The sequence below is a fragment of the Epinephelus moara genome, chromosome 20 (genome assembly GCF_006386435.1).
Source record: "Epinephelus moara isolate mb chromosome 20, YSFRI_EMoa_1.0, whole genome shotgun sequence".
Taxonomy (NCBI): Eukaryota; Metazoa; Chordata; class Actinopteri; order Perciformes; family Serranidae; genus Epinephelus; species Epinephelus moara.
The window spans coordinates 18,649,764-18,668,684 of NC_065525.1; the positions used below are offsets into that span (position 1 = coordinate 18,649,764).

General features: G+C 42.4%; 1 protein-coding gene across 1 annotated transcript in view; it reads right to left on the reverse strand.

Moving 5' to 3' along the window:
• trim44 (tripartite motif containing 44) overlaps positions 1-18,921 on the reverse strand; it is a 59,864-nt gene that overhangs the window by 22,859 nt on the left and 18,084 nt on the right. Inside the window, exon 5 of the mRNA XM_050073751.1 lies at positions 11,917-11,939. Within this exon, the coding sequence (XP_049929708.1) occupies positions 11,917-11,939 (23 nt within the window). The remainder of the gene's footprint in view (positions 1-11,916; positions 11,940-18,921) is intronic.

Below are 18,921 nucleotides of genomic sequence, written 5' to 3' on the forward strand. Positions count from 1 at the left end.
ACATGCCCATCATACCGATTAGCAACTGGCTGATTGGCAGTTTCCCAAGATGGTGATTTCGGTTGACAACATTGACATTTGCTGATCATTACAGTCCAGCTGTTAAATGTTCAGATCATATAATCTGTTCTGAAGTACCCAATAAAAGCTCGCCAGAGACCACAGATTGTTGAAATGAGTGTGGCTGTCCCAAAACAAAATTACCACTCATGCTAGTGAGCTATAGCTATTTTTAGCCATACTAGTGGCAATGTCAGTCTGTCGGTCACCACTTTGGTCCTGACTGAAATATCACATCAACTACTGGATGCATTATCATGTACAAACATTCATGGTCTCAATGAATCCTACTGGCTTTGGTGATCCCCTGACTTTTCCACTAGCGCCACCATGAGGATGACATTTGTGATTTTGAGTCAAACGTTTCAAACAACTACAATATGGATTACAATGACATTTGGTACAAACATTAATGAACTCCTTATAATGTCATAATTAATAGTCATGACTTTTTCTCGGGTTGGGGGAGAGTTACTGCCCCAAGCGAGGCTGTTCAAGTATCTCGGGGTCTTCTTCACGAGTGAGAGTAGAATGGAGCATGAGATGGATCAGCAGTTTGGTGCAGGGTCTGCAGTGATGCGGGCACATTGCCAGACCGTCAAGGTGAAGAGAAAGCTGAGCCAGAAGGCAAAGCTTTCGATTTACTGGTCCATCTATGTCCCAACCCTCACCTATGGTCATGAACTCTGGGTAACGACTGCCAGAATGAGGTCACGGATACAAGCAGCCAAAATTAGTTTCCTCAGAAGGGTGTCTGGTTTCAGCCTTGGAGATATGGTAAAGAGCTCGGGGTAGAGCCGCTGCTCCTTTACATCGAAAGGGGTCAGTTGAGGTGGTTCGGGCATCTGATCAGGATGCCTCCTGGGCGCCTCGCGACGGGGGTGTTCTGGGCACGTCCTACTGGTAGGAGGCCCTGGGACAGACCCAGAACACATTGGAAGGATTACATATCTTGTCTGGCCTAGGAAAGCTTCGGGGTCCCCCAGGAGGAGTTGGAAAGCGTTGCTGGGAAAAGAGATGTCTGGAATGCTTTGCTTGGCCTGCTGCCCACGCAGCCTGACTTCAGATAAGCAGCTGAAAATGGATAGATGGACTTTTTCTTTGGAACCATCATCAGTTATAATGAAGAATGCCTACAAAACTAACGACATCTCAACTGCACTTTGTGTTTAGTTGTAATTAGCAAATATTAGCATGCTAACATACTTTAAAAACGGTGAACATGCCAGTGTGCAAACTTGTTAGTGGGAGCATGTAAGCAAAATGATTTAAACTTTTAGGTCAAAGCCCTGCTCTGCCTTTCAGTACAGCCTCACAGAGTTGCTAGCATGCCTGTCAACTAGTAATACTCAACTGACAGCCCATGGGCCAAATCTGGCCCCTGATAGGGTGCTGGGTGGCCCCCGAAACATTTTCTAATCCACAATTAAAATAAACTAATTCACAATGGAATTATTTGCATGCATAAAAAGCATCAAAACAGAACCTGTCAGTCAAAAATAGTGCCGGGGGAGAATCCCCTGGACACCCTGTAGAAGGGTCTGGGCTAAGCACTGAATGTCCTCACATCATAAAAATTCCCCTGCGTACACCTGACTTGTACGGGGCTGGCTTCCTGTCATTTTGCAAGAGTGGGCTCTGCACAAAGCAAGTTCAGTATCTCTGCTGTAGTTCTGTTGTCAAAAGAAGTGACTTTGATTTTAATTTATGATCAAAATTCAAGCATTTATCGTATGTCTTTCATTTTAGAATAGTGAGCTGATGTTGTAATACAAGATATATCATGTTTTACAGTCTGACAGCCAAGATTCTTAGACATGGCGTGCCACTTGCAATAAAACACTGTTCATGAATAACAGAATCGTAACTAGAAGGTCATTTCATTGCCGCTGCAGCAAATCTGCATCCCGCCAGATGTGCTTTGACATGTGGCAGAGATAAAAAAGACAAAATCACAACATCTGCAGCTTCGATGTAGCGATTCCAGCTCCTGCCGTCTGCCAACTCTCTTCATCACTGCACTTCCTCAGTCACTTTCCTCTCACTTTCTTTTTGTCTTGTCGCATTTTTCTTTTCGAATAACTGCACACACCGACACCCACAAGCAGAAAAAAAACCCCACACACTCACACCATAAGTATCTGTTTCCAGAGGGGGGAAAGTGAGCTGTAATTAACACATTTGGATTTATTTTTTTATTTCTGATACCAAATCCTCACAGTCTTTCCTCCTAACAGAACACACAAACTGCAGAGGCGTCTATGACAATGTGATTATTAGATGGGACAGTCAGAGAAGTCTGGGTGGGTAATTCAATGAGCAGGTGCAGGGGGAAAAAAGAATTAACAAGTCAGGCTGGGAGAAAAGAGTGCAGCACTTAGACGCGCTGCTCTGTATTCATAAATAATGAAGTAGATAATAACACATCAACACATTTTACGACGTGACATAAACATGACATGTTCCGCCTCAATTTACAGTCGCTGAGATAATAAATGAATGCAAGACCTGGGGAAAAAATGAGTATGGTTGCTCAGTTTAAGCAGCTCAGGGATGATGTTCAACAGTGGGCTACATATAAGATAGCACAAGGTTATCAGGAAGGGGATTTGTTGAGGCAGATATAACAAAATATTGGACCGGTGGAAGATACGCTCATACCAGGGACCTTGGTGAAGTTTACCATCAGAGACTAACCTATTGTTGCTGTCTTGTGCACTGGAGCTTTCTGAAATATTATTTGCCACGCTCTCTTTCATTTTTCATGCCTTTCCCTCCTGTATTACCAACCTGCCCAGAAAGCTTACTGTAGTTTCACTGTTTTCACCCACCCCCACACCCAACCCTCCCCTTTTTTCCCCCCACTTTCCTCTTCAGCAGTCACCCCACATCTTCCTTTGGTGGAGCTGAAATACATCTCTACAGGCAACACCTTGTGCTCATCTTGTCTGAGCCTGGATACACCATACCTGCGCTCAATTTCATTTCCAAAATTCACTGCTGTTTTGTCTTTTATCTTTCTTTGCTCCTTGCATGTCTTTAATACTAGCCAAAAATGATGTTAACATACAAATGTCTTCTGTTTCAACTTGCACAAAGTCCCTCTGGATTTGTAAAATATGGATTGGAAAGGTTCTCAAGCCACTACTTTGTGTTAAATCACATCTTTTTTCTTATTTTAAAGCAAAGTTAATCAAATATGAATATTTAAAGAGTCCTGTGGTGCTCCTTGTTAAATTGTTAAATCCCTCTCCCGTATCAGCTTCCCAATGACAGCTGAATAAAAATGACAATCATTCCCTTTCTCAGAGTATGAAGTCACTATGCTGACACTGATCTGTGAAGAAAAGCACTTGAGTGCGCACACATGCACACACAGAATTCAATATAAGTGTGTGAGTACAGACACAACTTTTCACACACTCACACACAACAAAAACAGAGGCGGGGGAAAGGCACGGAAAGGTATGTGGGAGAGAGATGTATTTTACACACATGGATTAACAATCCATTATTCATAGGCACTACGGGCTCAAAGCATCAACACAAACACAGCAGTAACCCGATTCTGCCGCACTCTAGCCTTGGATGCATCACAGACACTTACCGCCGACTATTTGCTCTCCGGGATTACAGACAAGACATACAGTGCTGGCCAGAGCTCTCATATCTATCTACACAGCAGATCAATACGAGAAGCACTCTTAAAGCTCCGGTCAAAGCTCTATACACTGTGTCCCTGGCTCTCACAAGCCTATACTGTAGGAAATGAACAACTAAAAAAAAATCCAGTAACGGTGTCACTACAGCTCTGGTGGAATTCTAAATCCTGAAGTACATCAAACTTATTAGGTGGCAATCCCCACTGCAGTCACATCCAATATCAAAAGAAGCTGTTTCTGTTTGAAAATACATTCATACTTGTCATGTCTGTTCCACGAAAATACATCCCTAACTATCTGGTCTCTTCTGTGTTTTGACAGGCCGTTACACAGTCATGAGTCATACTTGCCACTTTAACAGGATATTCAATTAGACAGCTTCCATCTCCCAGCATGCTCTTCGAACCATCATAATGCACCGGAAGCTTCCAGTGGAATCTGGAGGCTCTCACATGCAAAACTGAGATAGATGGGTGGTGCTAAAGTGTTTTTTGGTGGGTGAATTGCCTCATTTGTATTCAGGAAAAGTTTCAGGGGAAACAAATAACTGCCATTAGTCATCACAAAAGACAAAGCAAACAGAAGCACGCGCGCACACACATGCACGCATACGCTTGTCTACTTATTTCCCTTATTTATTCCCTTTAACACCTCCGCACACACCCCACTTTCCCAAATACTTTGATGTGAGTCATGCTAGTGCAGACAGTATCCATGGAACACACGTGCACCCACACACACACGCACACAAAGGTGCACACACACATATACACAAAATAATGACATTTAAAAAACTGGAGGAAGGTTGCGCATGTGGCATGAATTATGCATGCTTATAGTCTCTTATCATCTAAATGCATGTCTCTGTATTTGTCAGTTTGGTTTGTGTGTGCTTTGCATTCTTTCGGGACCTCAGATCCACCCCTGTGGAATGGTGATGGCCAAGGGAGAGAGCAAGAAAAGAGAAGAAAAAAGATACAGACACACACACACACACACACACACACACACACAGGCGGAGAGGGAGAGAGAGAGTATTAATGAAGAGGTTTCAGTACAGTCATAACAAGCAGCTGGGCCTTACACACACACACACACACATATATATATGCAGCAAAAAGATACAGCAGATGCATCTAGCTACATTTTAAATTATTAAATGAGGGCATGTTCAGATGCACAAACACACACATGCACACAATAACACAAACACAAACAGAATGGGATAAAGGCGAGAGGGCCTTCAGTGGCTCCTTTTATAGGAGGCGGTGTTAATTTTTTATTAGAGGAAATGCAGCTCTCTCCCTCCGTGCCCTCATCTCTGGGCGCTGTCCTGTGTCCTCTGGCCACGCTCCCCTGACACCTCACAGCTTCACTCAGCCCATCTATTTGACCCAGTGAAGGGCAGGCAGCTCAGACAGACAGATAAGCCATGTCCCAAAGTGCCCGCCTCGCTTCCCTGTCAGCCCCTTTTCCTTGACTTTGTGTGTTCATGTGAATGTACACCATGATCGAGGGTGGGCTGCAGCCTTCACTCAGTGAGACATAGAGAGCGATTTGCCCCATTGCTCACCTCTGTCAGTGAGTGTGCAATGATGGCAGATTTTGCCTTCAGAACTGCCTTAATTCTTTCTGGCATGGAAACATCCTCAGAGATTTTGGTCCATATTGACATGATAGCATCACGCAGTCACTGCAGATTTGTCGGCAGCACATCCATCCACATCCCAAAGGTGCTCTATTGGATTGAGATCTGGTGACTGTGGAGGCCATTGGAGTACAGTGAACTCATTGTCATGTTCAAGAAACCTGACAGGAGTGGCACCTGGTGTGGTCTTCTGCTGCTGTAGCCCATCTGCTTCAAGGTTCAACGTGTTGTTCATTCATAGATGGTCGTCTGCAGACCTTGGTTGTAACAAGTGGTTATTTGAGTTACTGCTGCCTTTCTATCATCTTGAATCAGTCTGGCCATTCTCCTCTGACCTCTGGCATCAACAAGGCATTTTCACCCAGAGAACTGACGCTCACTGGATATCTTCTCTTTTTGGGACCGTCCTCTGTAAACTCTAGAGAGGTTGTGTGTGAAAATCCATCTATCCATCTAGCACCAACAACCATGCTACATTCAAAGTCAATACAGTGACAGAATCTTGTTTTAGGTTTGATCAGCACCGCCTGGTTTAACAGATGTATCTTAGTTATTTTCAGCCTCCATTTTTACAATACAGCAAACAGTAGAGCGCCTGCTTGTTCACAAATTCTCACATTACAGGCAAACAATGCACTTAAATATGTTTTGGCAGACATTTTAAGTGAAAACTAGGCAATACAGTAATCGTCTCTTGGTTTATACTTGATTAGAACTGCCTGGTTTTACAGTTTCATTGGAGTTTTGTCTCAGATTTAAGGCTATCAAGGCTGGGACACGGTCTTTGACCTCATGGGAGGCATGGGGTATGACACATGCACAATGTAATTAGAGCAGTGATGCTGGAGGGTTACAGCAAATGGCACTCTTTTGGTGATCTCTTTTTAGCCTCCTTGGGTGCACTGGAGATGGCAAAGCTTTTAAGGTACACCCCAACGGATGCTGGCCGATATATAATAGAACATTTTCATATTGAAAGCATTTGTTTATGGTCTTTTATTTAAGATCTTTTCAATAAGTGCAGAATTGTAATTTTCTCCTCTTCCGACCCAAGGCTGACTCTGGAAGCCTCAGCGCAACAGATCAATCATCCCCATGTTCTATGATAGTGTGCCAGCCATTAAGCCTTTTGACAAGTGCAGGCCAGATTTTACTGCATATGTGTCGTACCCCAATGATATGACGTAATGTCATACTGTGACTTGTACTTTTTTCTACCTCCTTGATGAAAATGTGGAAGTACAATCTGTAGTTTGAGCCCTGAAGCCAGCAAAAATCTGCTATGCGTCATTCAGCAGATTTTAGCTGGGAGATGAGCAGGGAGATGTGGGCACTGGTAAGATGGAGGTTCATTCACACATACTACCCACACTGTTATGATATAAAGCTGTTTGAAAATCTGCAAATTCTTCTTTTAAAAACCACAGTGCAGAGCGAAAACAGTGAGCACACCATTTATGTATAGGTGTATATTTATGTCGGTATGTATATAAGGGTGCGTGTTAGAGAAGAGTCTGTAAAGTGTGAAGAATAGGGAAGAAAATTAGGAGACAGAATCTGCCCACTTTCCCTCTGTGTGTGTGTTCTGGGCCATGCATGCATGATAAAGTGAGCTGAGCTGGGGACGGGAGCTCCTGAGATACAGCAGAGACGTGAGTGATTGGAGCAATGAATGGGGGGGACCTCGCATTGTAATTAGAAGTGCTATGCTTCCCAGCGGGCTTTACCATTTTAGTGTGATTACACTGTGTGATTTATATGCTTAGAAGGCCTCCATCACTCTTGCTAAGCAAACCTGCCACATGTCGCAAAGCTTTACCTTTCCTTAATTCAGATGGTTTTTCTTTTTATAGATTTACTGATTATGAAGCGGATTTGAGCTCAGAAACAAACCACATTATCAGCTGAAGTTATTGACTGTTTCTGTTCTGGAGATCAGATTCAGTTACTGTCAACCAAAGCCTCCACTCTCCTTGCATCACTGTTATTTATGCCGATTTATTTCCCTTCGTTTTGATATGTATGCATTTTGTTTGTTTTTTTAAAGAAAGCTCTGGGGTTTCTTATTTCTTCTGTTTAAATAATTTCTCTCTGCAAATAAAATAAACCTCATACGGATAAAAAGGCAGATTTTCAAAAGAATATTAAGCAGGAATCGAGTGAAAAGTGAGAGAATGTGATACGCTCACACGGACGTGCCCCTTACAATGCACATGCTCTCCACTTTAATCATTATTTCAGTCCTCTGTGTCATGCATTTATCTGACCGAACTGCTGAAAGAAAACAGCCAATCTCAATGAAAACTGACAAGTGTTGAACTTTTTTCTCTCTCTCATTTTCTCAGGAAATATCTCTGCTTTAAGGCCTCCCATTTTCATTGCTATTTTTTTCTGTTACTCAGAATGACAGGATATGAAAACACAAGGGAGGGCTGTTTATGGGAGGCAAAGAAAACAGCCAGTTGTATTTCCAATAAGACCTATGTAAAAATGACAAAAATACTTCTCTGCTTTTACTGGTGGATGTTTAGCCATACCAATGTTAATTGTTATGTACATTATTTAAGTTTTACCAGTACTTCAGAGTTTACGATTTTGACCTCTCCTGTGTTCAGAGCTATAGTTCAGAAGTTCAGGCTAATATTTCGACATGCTAATATCTGTGTTGGAGCAAGCTTTAATTTGTGTCTTACAATTGCAATTCTGATGCAAAACAACCAAACAATGAATTTGACAAAAATGACTCGAATTCTGTTGATAAAGTCACTAGTTTTTGTTCCTAGAGATAATGGGTCTTTTCTGCTATTTTAATTTTGATAGCAGTGTGTCAAACAAACAAACAGACTCAAGAGCATGGAGGAGATACCAGGAGACTGGCTGTTACACAAGGAGAGCTGGGCTGCAGAAGGGCCTCAACATAGCAGCAGAACCAGTATCTGTTCCTTTGTATGAGGAGGAAGCACAGGAGGAGCACTACCAGAGCCCTACAAAATGACCTCCAGCAGGCTACTGGTGTGCATGTTTCTGACCAAGCTGTCAGAAACAGACTCCATGAGGGTGGCATGAGGGCATCCTCTAGTGGGACCTGTGCTCACAGCCCAGCACCGTGCAGCAGAGAACACCAGATGGGCATGAAAAGGTCTGACAACGTTGTGGTGAACGTTATGCTAGCTGTAACATCATCCAGCATGACCGGTTTGGCGGTGGGTCAGTGATGGTCTGGGGAGGCAAATCCTTGGAGGGTCGCACAGACCTCCATGTCAGAGCCAACAGTACCCTGACTGCTGTTAGGTACCGAGATTAAATCCTCAGAGAGACTGTCGGACGTTACGCTGGTGTAGCGGGCCCTGGTTCCTCCTGGTGCGGGACAATGCCAGGCCTCATGTGGCCAGAATGTGTTCCTGGATGATGAAGGCATTGATGCCACTGACTGGCATTGAAAAAAGAGACTGGACAGCTGATGTAACTTGTTAAGGATTCATGTTTTTTCAAAGGCTCTAAAATGAAAACTCAAATGTTGATCTTAATGACTTGAGTCATGAGAGGGCAGAACTCATTATTATACTTTGCCACAAAGGGAGACTTGGTGAATCAGAAAACTATAACTCAACTATAATTGTTACTCCTAAGACATTAACAGAGTAGGATCAAAAACATAAAACTCCTTCGAGGACTGCCCCAGTGACTCCTTCTTAGTGGCTAAATGTCCGAAACTCCCAAGCTCAAAATTTGAGTTACAGAAGCCAAAATACAGAGAAATACTCCTTCATATCTGCTCGAAAAGTAAATCTTCTCAACTCCCAACAGAACAGCAAATTTAAGTCTAACGAGTGGAATTCCTTTGCGTACATCTCTTTTTCTCTCATTGACTGTCTCACTGTCGTTGCTCCGATTTCTCTCTTATGCACGATATCTCAGGAGACAACATAAAAGTGGCTTTCTGAAATTAAAGCGTTCCTGCAGAAATAAACCCCAACTCCCCATCCTTCCTTTGTGAGTGTGTCTGTGTGTGTATGTGTATGTGTGTGTGTTTATGTGTGTGAAGACAGTAAGAGGCACTCTCCTCTCCTCTTTTGATCAGTGGCATGGTGACTCCTCGTACCACGGCCCTATGTGATCAATGAGGGCTCAGGGATCAAAATATGAAAGCAAATGAATGGTGTGCCTCCATAATGAGGGGGGTGTGTGTGGACGATAAAAGAGAAACTGAAGTGCTACATTTAATTATTTCTCTTCTAATTAAATTTACATAGCAGACACACTAAATGTCATAGTGCGCCATTAGAAACTAGCATAACCTATATGTTCACACCTTAGGGTACATTATTACATGCATGTATACACACAAAAATGATTTACAGAGACATTGCAACAGCTAGATTAGATCCAGTTGATAAATATTATTCTGATTTTCCTGTTAGGTGCATTCATGCATACAAATACAGAGGCAAACACGTGGATATACTGTAGACATGCACACAAGAGAAACATGTATGAAAGGCGCAAGTCAAGGACAGAGGTTGCAAGGTAGATGAGGGGGGTAAAAGCTGAGGAGTGAAAGCCAAATTTGCAATGCATCACGTTATAGGCAGCAGTGAGACGGTTGGGCTGAGGGGAGTAAAACAAGATTTATATTCAGAGGAGGACAAATCTTGGCAGGCATGGAGTACCTATGTTAAGAAGCTTGGGGAGAGGCGGGGGGATGGTATTGATGAGGAAGTCCGGGAAAGATGCGTGTGGGTGCAGGATTGTGGTCCTGTGGGGATGCTCTGTCTACAGCAGCGATATGGGGCTCAGACAGCGGATTAGTGTTTCTGCTCCATAATCAATTTGCTGTCTGGATCCCATTGCACATAACCCTAAACATCCACACTTCGCTTGATCCTGCAAAATCTTTCTCCTTCTGCTCTCTTCTTTCTCCCTCCACCAATTCGGCTTCATCGCTTTTTCACCCGTTCATCCTTTGTTTGTTTCCCCTTCACACCCCAAGATGTCCAATCCCTATCTCTCAACCTCTATCATAAACTCACACACGAAGCTGTCCAGAATTTACTTTTATGTTTCCTTTTTCCCCCCTGAAACCTCACTTCTCCTAGTATTTCTCTCCAAAATGTGTCATTTTCCACTAGCCACAGCAGATTGTGCACCCTACTGCATTTTAGTGCAATACAGGGGACTTTGGGAGTAATTATATCCGAGTGTGTGTGTGTGAGTGTGTGGAGATGTAGAGGTTAACCTTGACCAAGGGCAAACTATTAGCTCCATCTCACCCTTGGGTCCAAGCTCGCTGCCATCTGCTCCAGAGCGAGGTCATAATACTGGCTGACCAATCAATAACATATTACATGTTGGCACCGTGCGCCAGCCGTGCTCGTGACTTTCTTTGCTTATTAAAAGCAAGGCACATTACACTCCAGAGATGTAATACAGTACATTTCCCGCAAGCAGGCAGCGCCACAATATCAATAGTACAAAGTGAAATTAAAAGTATGAAGTGTGTTTGCAGAAAACACGCATGTTTTCCTTCAGAGGTGTATTTTGTGGCACGCGGGACTATTGTTTGTATTCAGGCCTCATCTTAAATAAAGTCTTGCAGAAATTAAGGTTCTTTTCTCAGAGGACTGATGTGCTGGCATTTGCTGAAGGTGTCTCAGTATGTGTGCGTGTCTGTGTTTGTAGAGGGGAGGGGCACCTTGAGATGAAAGCCCAGAGAGACAGCCGGGAGGCGAGGCAGAGACAGCAGGTGGTGCTAGGAGCGCCTCTGTGCCGGGTGAAGGAGGCAGAGCGGTTTTCATGTCAACAGATCAATAAGTGTGAGACTGGAAGAGGACTATCCATTTCAGATTGTCTGACACAGACAGAGATAAAGGTTAAGGATGTAGTCTAGGCTAAAAAGAAAAAAAAAAAACAGTAAATATGGCGTAAAAAATAAATATGGGTGCGTCTGTCCTGTCCAGTTTCTCATCCTCCCTTGCACGTACCTGCATGCACACATAATCAGCTTTGGCATAGTATTAATGTTAATACTGTGCTGTATCAGAGGGCGAGACTTGACCCCACTAATGACACAACAGCTTGTCTTATTAAAGTGCACACATATACAGCATTCATGCATATAAACACACACGCACGTACACACAGCAGCAGCCTGTCAGCCACTGTCCATAGCCCTCTTATTGGACCAGGCAGATTGTCACCTCTTCTGATTCCAGCGGGCACACACAGATGAGAGCTACTAATTGCCTTCCTGGGGCACCGACGTGACTCGCATGTGACCGGTTAGGTTAGGAGGCATGGGGAGGTTTTATGCCCATAGGTGAGTCTGTGGCGAATTTGTGAGTTGCTTAAGTGAGTCACTATAAGAGGGGGAAAAAAGAGACTTGGAGAGTGTGTGTTTTTGTGTGTGCGTTTTATTATGCAAGATGAATACTCATCAGTCTCATGGTGGTTGATGGCACCAAGGACCTGAGTAAGGAGGTTTTGAAGGGTCCTTACTAAACTATCTTGTTACGAAGGGGTGAAAATGAATTATACTGGCAGTCTTACCTTGGCCTGGCCTCAATGTCGTGCTGGAAACAAGGAGAAAGGGAGAGAGAGGGGGAGCGGGAGGGAGAGAGGGATGAAACATATTTAAAATCTTTGCACAGGTGCTGGTGGATAACAAATAAAAAAGTAAACAACATCATTTACATCAACTCGGTCCACAGCTGGTGTGGCTCTTAATCTGACCAATTAATTTTCACTTTCATCCTCCACCAGTTGTGCTCATGTATATTCAAGAGCTTTTTAAAGGAGCAGTCTGGAACAAAGCACCGAGTAGGTTGCAAACATTATTGGCTTGCTGGCTTTTCTTAAAAGGGCCTAAACGATGTTTTCCGAGTCAAAATGATGGACGTGATATGTTGATTGCCAGTGCGTGATGGTTACACAAATACTGCCAGCAAAAGCCTCATTAATGTGCCAAATAAAAAAAAAAAAATCACATTTCAGATTCTTTCAAATTTCAGAGGATGTAAATACATTATTTAACATGTAACATTAAATCAGAGCTATAATCTACACTGATATTCCCAGCGTTCAGCATGCCAACCCACAGCTCCAGCATGCATGCACTACACTTGAAATGGCTGTCATGTACTGCAGCCAAACTACTTGTTATACAATTCCTAATCTCAATTGGTTTATTTTCAGTCAAGAGGACTGCGAGCACAAGACGGCCTCTGTTGTTATCTTTAATATTCTGCCCAGCACTGACTGTACTGTAGCACTGGACCTTGACTACCAGTGCTAAGATGGCTGCGCCAGGAAAGGATTTTGACACTGTGTAACTAACAGCATCTTGAAGGCAGTGGCTCCTTGGCAGCACAGCAGATGAGAGGAGAGCTGATGAGTGGAGGCTGCGGAGCAATGACTGGCTGTCTGCCTCACTGACTAAGATTTGGCTCTAAATTTAATTAGCTCCAGATCTGGACAAATACGTAGTTTCAAATATTGGAACTCAGTGAGATTTTTCTTGGTTTACCTTGTCAAACACTTCAATAGATGCGAATGTCGGTTTGTGAAATCGGGAGTGCAAAAAATGACATTTGCCAGAGAGGCTCTTGAATGGCTTAAGTCTGCCTCTCTGTTTGTTTCTCCAGTGTTTGGTTGATTAACTAACCTAGCATTAATAGACTTATAACACTTAGGTTTTAAGACATTCAAAGGGATGCCAAAGTCTGCTTTAAATTAAATTGCAATTTAAAGCAGACTGCAAATCCACTGTTTCCTTTTTAAATATACCAGATTGTATGCATTAAAAACACTCAAACACAATAGGTGACACACACCAATCAGCCGAAACATTAAACCCACTGACAGGTGAAGTGAATAACATTGATCATCTTGTTACAGTGCAATGTTCTGCTGGGAAACCTTTGGGTCCTGGCATTCATGTGGATGCTTCTTGATGCGTTCCACCCATTCAAACACCATAACAAACGAAGTACACCCCCTCATGGCAACGGCACTCCCTGATGGCAGAGGCCCCCCAGCAGGACAGTACACCATGCCACACCACAAAAACTGCTAAGAAATGATCTGAGGAATGTGACAAAGAGCTCAAGGCATCAAACTGGCCTCAAAATTCCCCAGATCCCAATCTGATCAAGCATTTGAGCGACATGCCGGTACCCAAGAGGTAGAGCCACGGTAGATCTACGGTGGAGCCACTGTGGATCAGACTTGGCTCTGACTTATTGAGGCGTGGACACAGGACCTTTGGGGGTGTCCTGTGGTGTCTGGCATTAGAGTATTGGTGGCGGATCCTTTGAGTTCTGTGAGTTGTGACGTGGGGTACCAGCACATACTACAGACACTCAATTAGATTGGGTTCTGGAGAATTTGAGGCCAGGTAGACGCCTTGAGCTCTGTCACATTCCTCAGGTCATTCTTGAGCAGTTTTTATGGTGTGGCATGGTGCATTGACCTGCTGAGGGGCCAATGCCATCACGGAGTGCTGCTGCCATGACAGGGGGTACTTGGTCTGTAACAATGTTTGAGCACATCAAGAAGCATCCACATGAATGCCAAGACCCAGAGGTTTCCCAGCAGAACATTGCATTGTAACAAGATGATCATTGTTATTCACCTCACCTGTCAGTGGTTTTAATGTTTTGGCTGATCAGTGCATGTATTTATCAAAAAAAAACCAATTATGTTGCTGGGTAAAAATATTTGTGTAGACACATTTTAGTCTACTACCCTTACATGATGAACCTATTAACGACAAAATCGAACATAACAATATTTCTGACCAAATACCCTCTCTGATTTGACAAAATTGTAGGGATGTCTATTGTTGTTGTGTCAATTTTTCAGAAAGTATTAACACAATGAGATTTTTGATCAATAATCATCAATAATGTGGATATAATGACTAAGTGGGTTAAGGCAAGTGTTAAAACAAATAGAAAAGTCTGGTAAGTTGATAAATTTATATCACTTTACTGTAATGCAGCCTTTAAAATTAGGGAAAATACGTAATTTATGCCATATCACAATACAATGATCTCCAAAATCCAAGAGGAAATATAGTCTTGTATCTCAATAATGATATAATATCTTCATATTGCCAAGCCCAACCACATATTACCTTGAATGTGTGATGAAGACTTTGTTTTGAAAGTTGTTGCCTCCATGGTGAAAGAATCTAAAAACCGAGAACCCTTCTGATTAGTTGAAGTCATAGGGGTCGGCATTTTACAACAACAAAAGTATATCAAAAGGTCCATTTATACACTCTCGCACAACTTGTGCAGTATAATCAAGTCTCATTTATCCAGCTGTATGCTCAGTACTTCCCAAACAGACAGCCCTTTCCGAGCGGGAACTGAACTGCAAATTTATTTAATATATACCCTCAGGCCAGACACTGAACACACGGGCTGCTGGTCTACCGCTGCCTCGATCACTTAGTTTGTTTTGTTATTGTGTGACTTTGGTGAACTCTAACTAACTCTAAGTTGTACAATAACAAAAACAAACTAACTGATTGAGTCAGCGGTAGACCAGCAGCTCCTGTGTTCAGCCAGGTAAATTTTCAGTTTTTGTCAATGGAGTCTGGCATTGAAGAAAGCCTTGATAAATTAAGTTCCCTGTCAGATAGGGCTGTTTGTTTGGGAAAACAGTTAGCATACAACTGGACAAATGAGACTTGTACTGTACATACTGTATGAGCTGTGTGAAGGTTTGTAAAAGGATGCTTTGATATAGTTTTGCCATTGTTAAACATGGAAACCTATGACAATAATTTTCTCTGTTTTTGGATTATTTGTTCACCATGAAGACATGCAGGATAAGTGTTTCTTCATGGATTTAATCTAGCCACAGGTTGAGTAATTGACATACAAATGATGATTTGGGGTTGAAATATTCCTTTAAGTGAGTAACTGCTACACTTTAGAAAAAGATTTGTGTATCAAAGTGTAACACTTGCATTATATTATAATTTAATCAGTCCCCCCATAAAGACTAAAAATCAACTACGAAGTTTTCGTAACACTAAGCTGATGCCCCATAATGTCTTGTTATCTGCCCTTACATTATCATTTAATAATTAATAACAGGGCAGTCATCCCAGATGTCAGATCCTGAGCAGAATAAACTTTACTATTTGTCTGGTTTCAACTTGGCTGCACACCACCAGTCCATTTTTCTGATGATTCTATATAAGCATTGAATTAGTAATGCACACTGTATTTCTTTGTTATTTGCTTTGATTGCATTATATTACATCAATAAAAATGAAATGTTGTTATGGTCCCAGTTGTGTGCTTTGTTTTCATTTGGTCCAATTAAAGAGTTTTTTCATGCCACTGCCCACAAAATTGAAAGAAATATGCTGGTGCAAAGAAGCTGACGGCTACGGAGCTTTGTTCCGACTGTAATTACCACCGTTACCTCTGCAACAGCACGGAGAGAGAAATCATACCTTTACAGCTGCATAATACTAGATTCAACATTTCTTATTTTATATTATTCACATGGCCTCGGGGCAGTTCTATCTTTCGTGTGCATGAAAACTCTCTGAAAGCCACTGTAAGAACAACCTACACCTGTGTGTCTGCCATCAAAAGATGCAACCCGAAGCTGCTCCATTCATAATTTAAAAACAATATCAGCTTCAGTGGAGTGATGTGCCCTTGAACTGTTCCAATGTAAGCCGAGCTTTATTTCAAACGTGTGCCTTTAACTCCCCAGACAAGGAATCTTTTGGGGCGCAGCTCCATAGAAGTCTGCTGTTTACAATTAAATTAGGGTGAATTAGTACCTATAATAAGCTACTACCGCAATTCATTAGTTCAGTCATAATATTCAAAATGTGGGTAAAAGTCTGGTAACACCAGATAAATCACTGAAAAATGATCTCTTTAAAACAAAACAATTCCCTAACATGCATTATATATTTAAAATTAACAAAACTAAATGACTAAATGGGAAAAAAATAATGTTAACAACAAGCTTCACCTTATTTAAAAGGAAGAGCCACTGGGCAAAAGACTGTTTTGTTTCAAATCAGCCTCCGAGCAGTTCACTGTGACCTGGGTTACGACTGAGTCAGGGTTGGGTCACTGGTGCAGACTCCTAATCCCTGGCTTATGCAGCATCTTGGCTTCGGCTTTTTATGCACTGTTTGTACACCAGTCAGGCAGAAAGATCATTTCCTGCCCAGTGACATATAAATGCTTTTTTAATTACCGTATAGTCATCAGGGAATGTTCAAGTAAACACACTGCGTGGTTGTACAAATGAGTACCTGCTGGCACTTTTTAATGAAAATGTGGAGACTGAGTATTTTGATAATAAATGGACTCAGACTGAGACAAAGTCTCTTAATACATTCTCCCTCTGGCTCCCGCTGATTGGTCAATTTTCGGAATGTTTTTCTCATCCCTGCTGACCCTCTTTATTGTGCGAGTATGTGTGCCTGCACCTGTGTGTTCCCGTGCCTGCATTAAAAGAAGGACGAGAGATTATTAACTGAATCAGTGGTAATTTGTTTGTCTGACCTTAAGCAAAAAGACTCACCTCAATTATGTGGTGTATTCTTTGGGGAGCCGTTTTAAAGGATGGGTTTTATGCAGGGGAGGAACATTTCACATCATACTAGCTCCATTGCTGTCCTTGCTGTTACATGGCTGCAGTGTGTGAGCTCGATATTCTCACACAGCAGCAATCACTTCTCTGACTTGGCTCTAAAGCTGCTGGTCTTTTCTTTTCTTGTAAAAAGTTGGATTCAAGGCACTGCTTCCCAAAAGTGCTTGCGGCTATGACTGTACCTCTCTGGCAAACAGGATTAGGTTGCTCTTTACAGGAGGAGAAATAAACGAAAACCAAAGCAGCGAACGGGGTTGACGTATTTAAATATGTATTTTGATTTAAACAAAGCTAAAGGCAATGGCTCTGTATCAGTGCAGTCAATGTATAGTATTTTTCTAGTGTAAAATCATCTTATATCATGGTTTCATTCATGGATTTAATAGTTTTTTTGAACAGGGACGACTATAGAATATACTGCAGGAGGACACAACAGCACTGTAAGCTCTAACAAATTTGTTGTTTTTCCTTTTTGACATTTATAACAACTGCTATAACCAATTATTCAAAGCAATAATTGGTAGATTAATCAACAAATGTACCCTTTCAGCCCTTGTATCATAGCCAAGGAGTGCCCTACACAGTTCAGCAGAACTGCAGTAAAGAGGCAAGTGAATGATTGCAGTTCAGTGTGCCATCTGTAGACACTGCCACTATGAGGCAGACAGACTAACAGTGACAGAGTGAGGGGGCAAGTAGAAGAATTGATGTTTGAGCCAGTTGTTCTCTGGAACCACAAGACTCTGCACATCGCAAATGTTTTACCGAGGACAAAAATTGCTGCAGGCAGTTGGTGAGTTTGTGTGGACTTGATGCAACGACTGTGTTGGTTCCCCCAGATCCAAAACTTCAAAGACCACTCACACAACTCAGCCCAACTCACTTTGAACATTAAAAAGACACATCATTACTGGATAAGTAAACTGCTACATAAGCCCCCTCTCTACACCTACACACACCTCTCCTGTGACCATATATTTCCAAATAACACTGCCCACTCCAGCAATAACTAACACACGAGAACAAATAGCGTAACCATCGGCATTCAATTAGGGCCTTAATGAACTTGGCCCACCATGGATTCATTTCTCAGCTTGAAAAGCAATCTGCACATCAGCTACCACCATTACTGCAGCCTCCCTGGTCCCGTATAGCATCACCGGGGAACGCTCAAGTCTGCTTTTCTGGCTGTGGTGACTTAAGTATAGAGAGTGACAAATGGACCAATGGGATGTTTGTAATTTGGGATTCATACGCAGTAAAAGCCTCCACTTCAATGTTCAAATGGGAGATGAGGGAGTGAAGTGCTACAGAATCTGAAGTGATCAGTCTGCTGACATGGCTTGCCCTCTGACTGCAGATGTGCATCAGTATTTTGGCATGAGAACCTCACTAGACCAAGGTGCTGGTAGCAAAGACTGTATAAAAGAAGTGAGTGCAGCCACTGGGTCTGAAAAGTGAAGCCAACGCGGAAGTGCCTGCATTGTTTCTAATGGCCAGCAGGGGGCAACGACATTGGTTGCAAAAAGAGGTCAGAAGAAAATCACCCTACTTCTCACTTGATTCATTACCTCACAAAGTATTTTCCTTATGCCTGGCTCACACTACACAACATTTTTGTCCATTCCGACAGTCACTATGTCAGATTAGGTGATTGTGGAATCATAAAACCGTGCTGTGACTTGGCCGACAGACTTGACAGACTACACGTTGGTCCACGACCAATAATCGCTGGTCATCTTTCATGATGTGCATGATGCCACTGGTTTATTCTTTGTCCTATTTTTATTATTCTTACTATTATTTCTGTTGCTATGGCGGTTCCCATGCCTGCCGAAATGTTTTTGTAGTGACGTAAAAAGCGCCATCAGATGGAAGGAGCTACATTTGAAGTACCACATGCGAACTATGTAA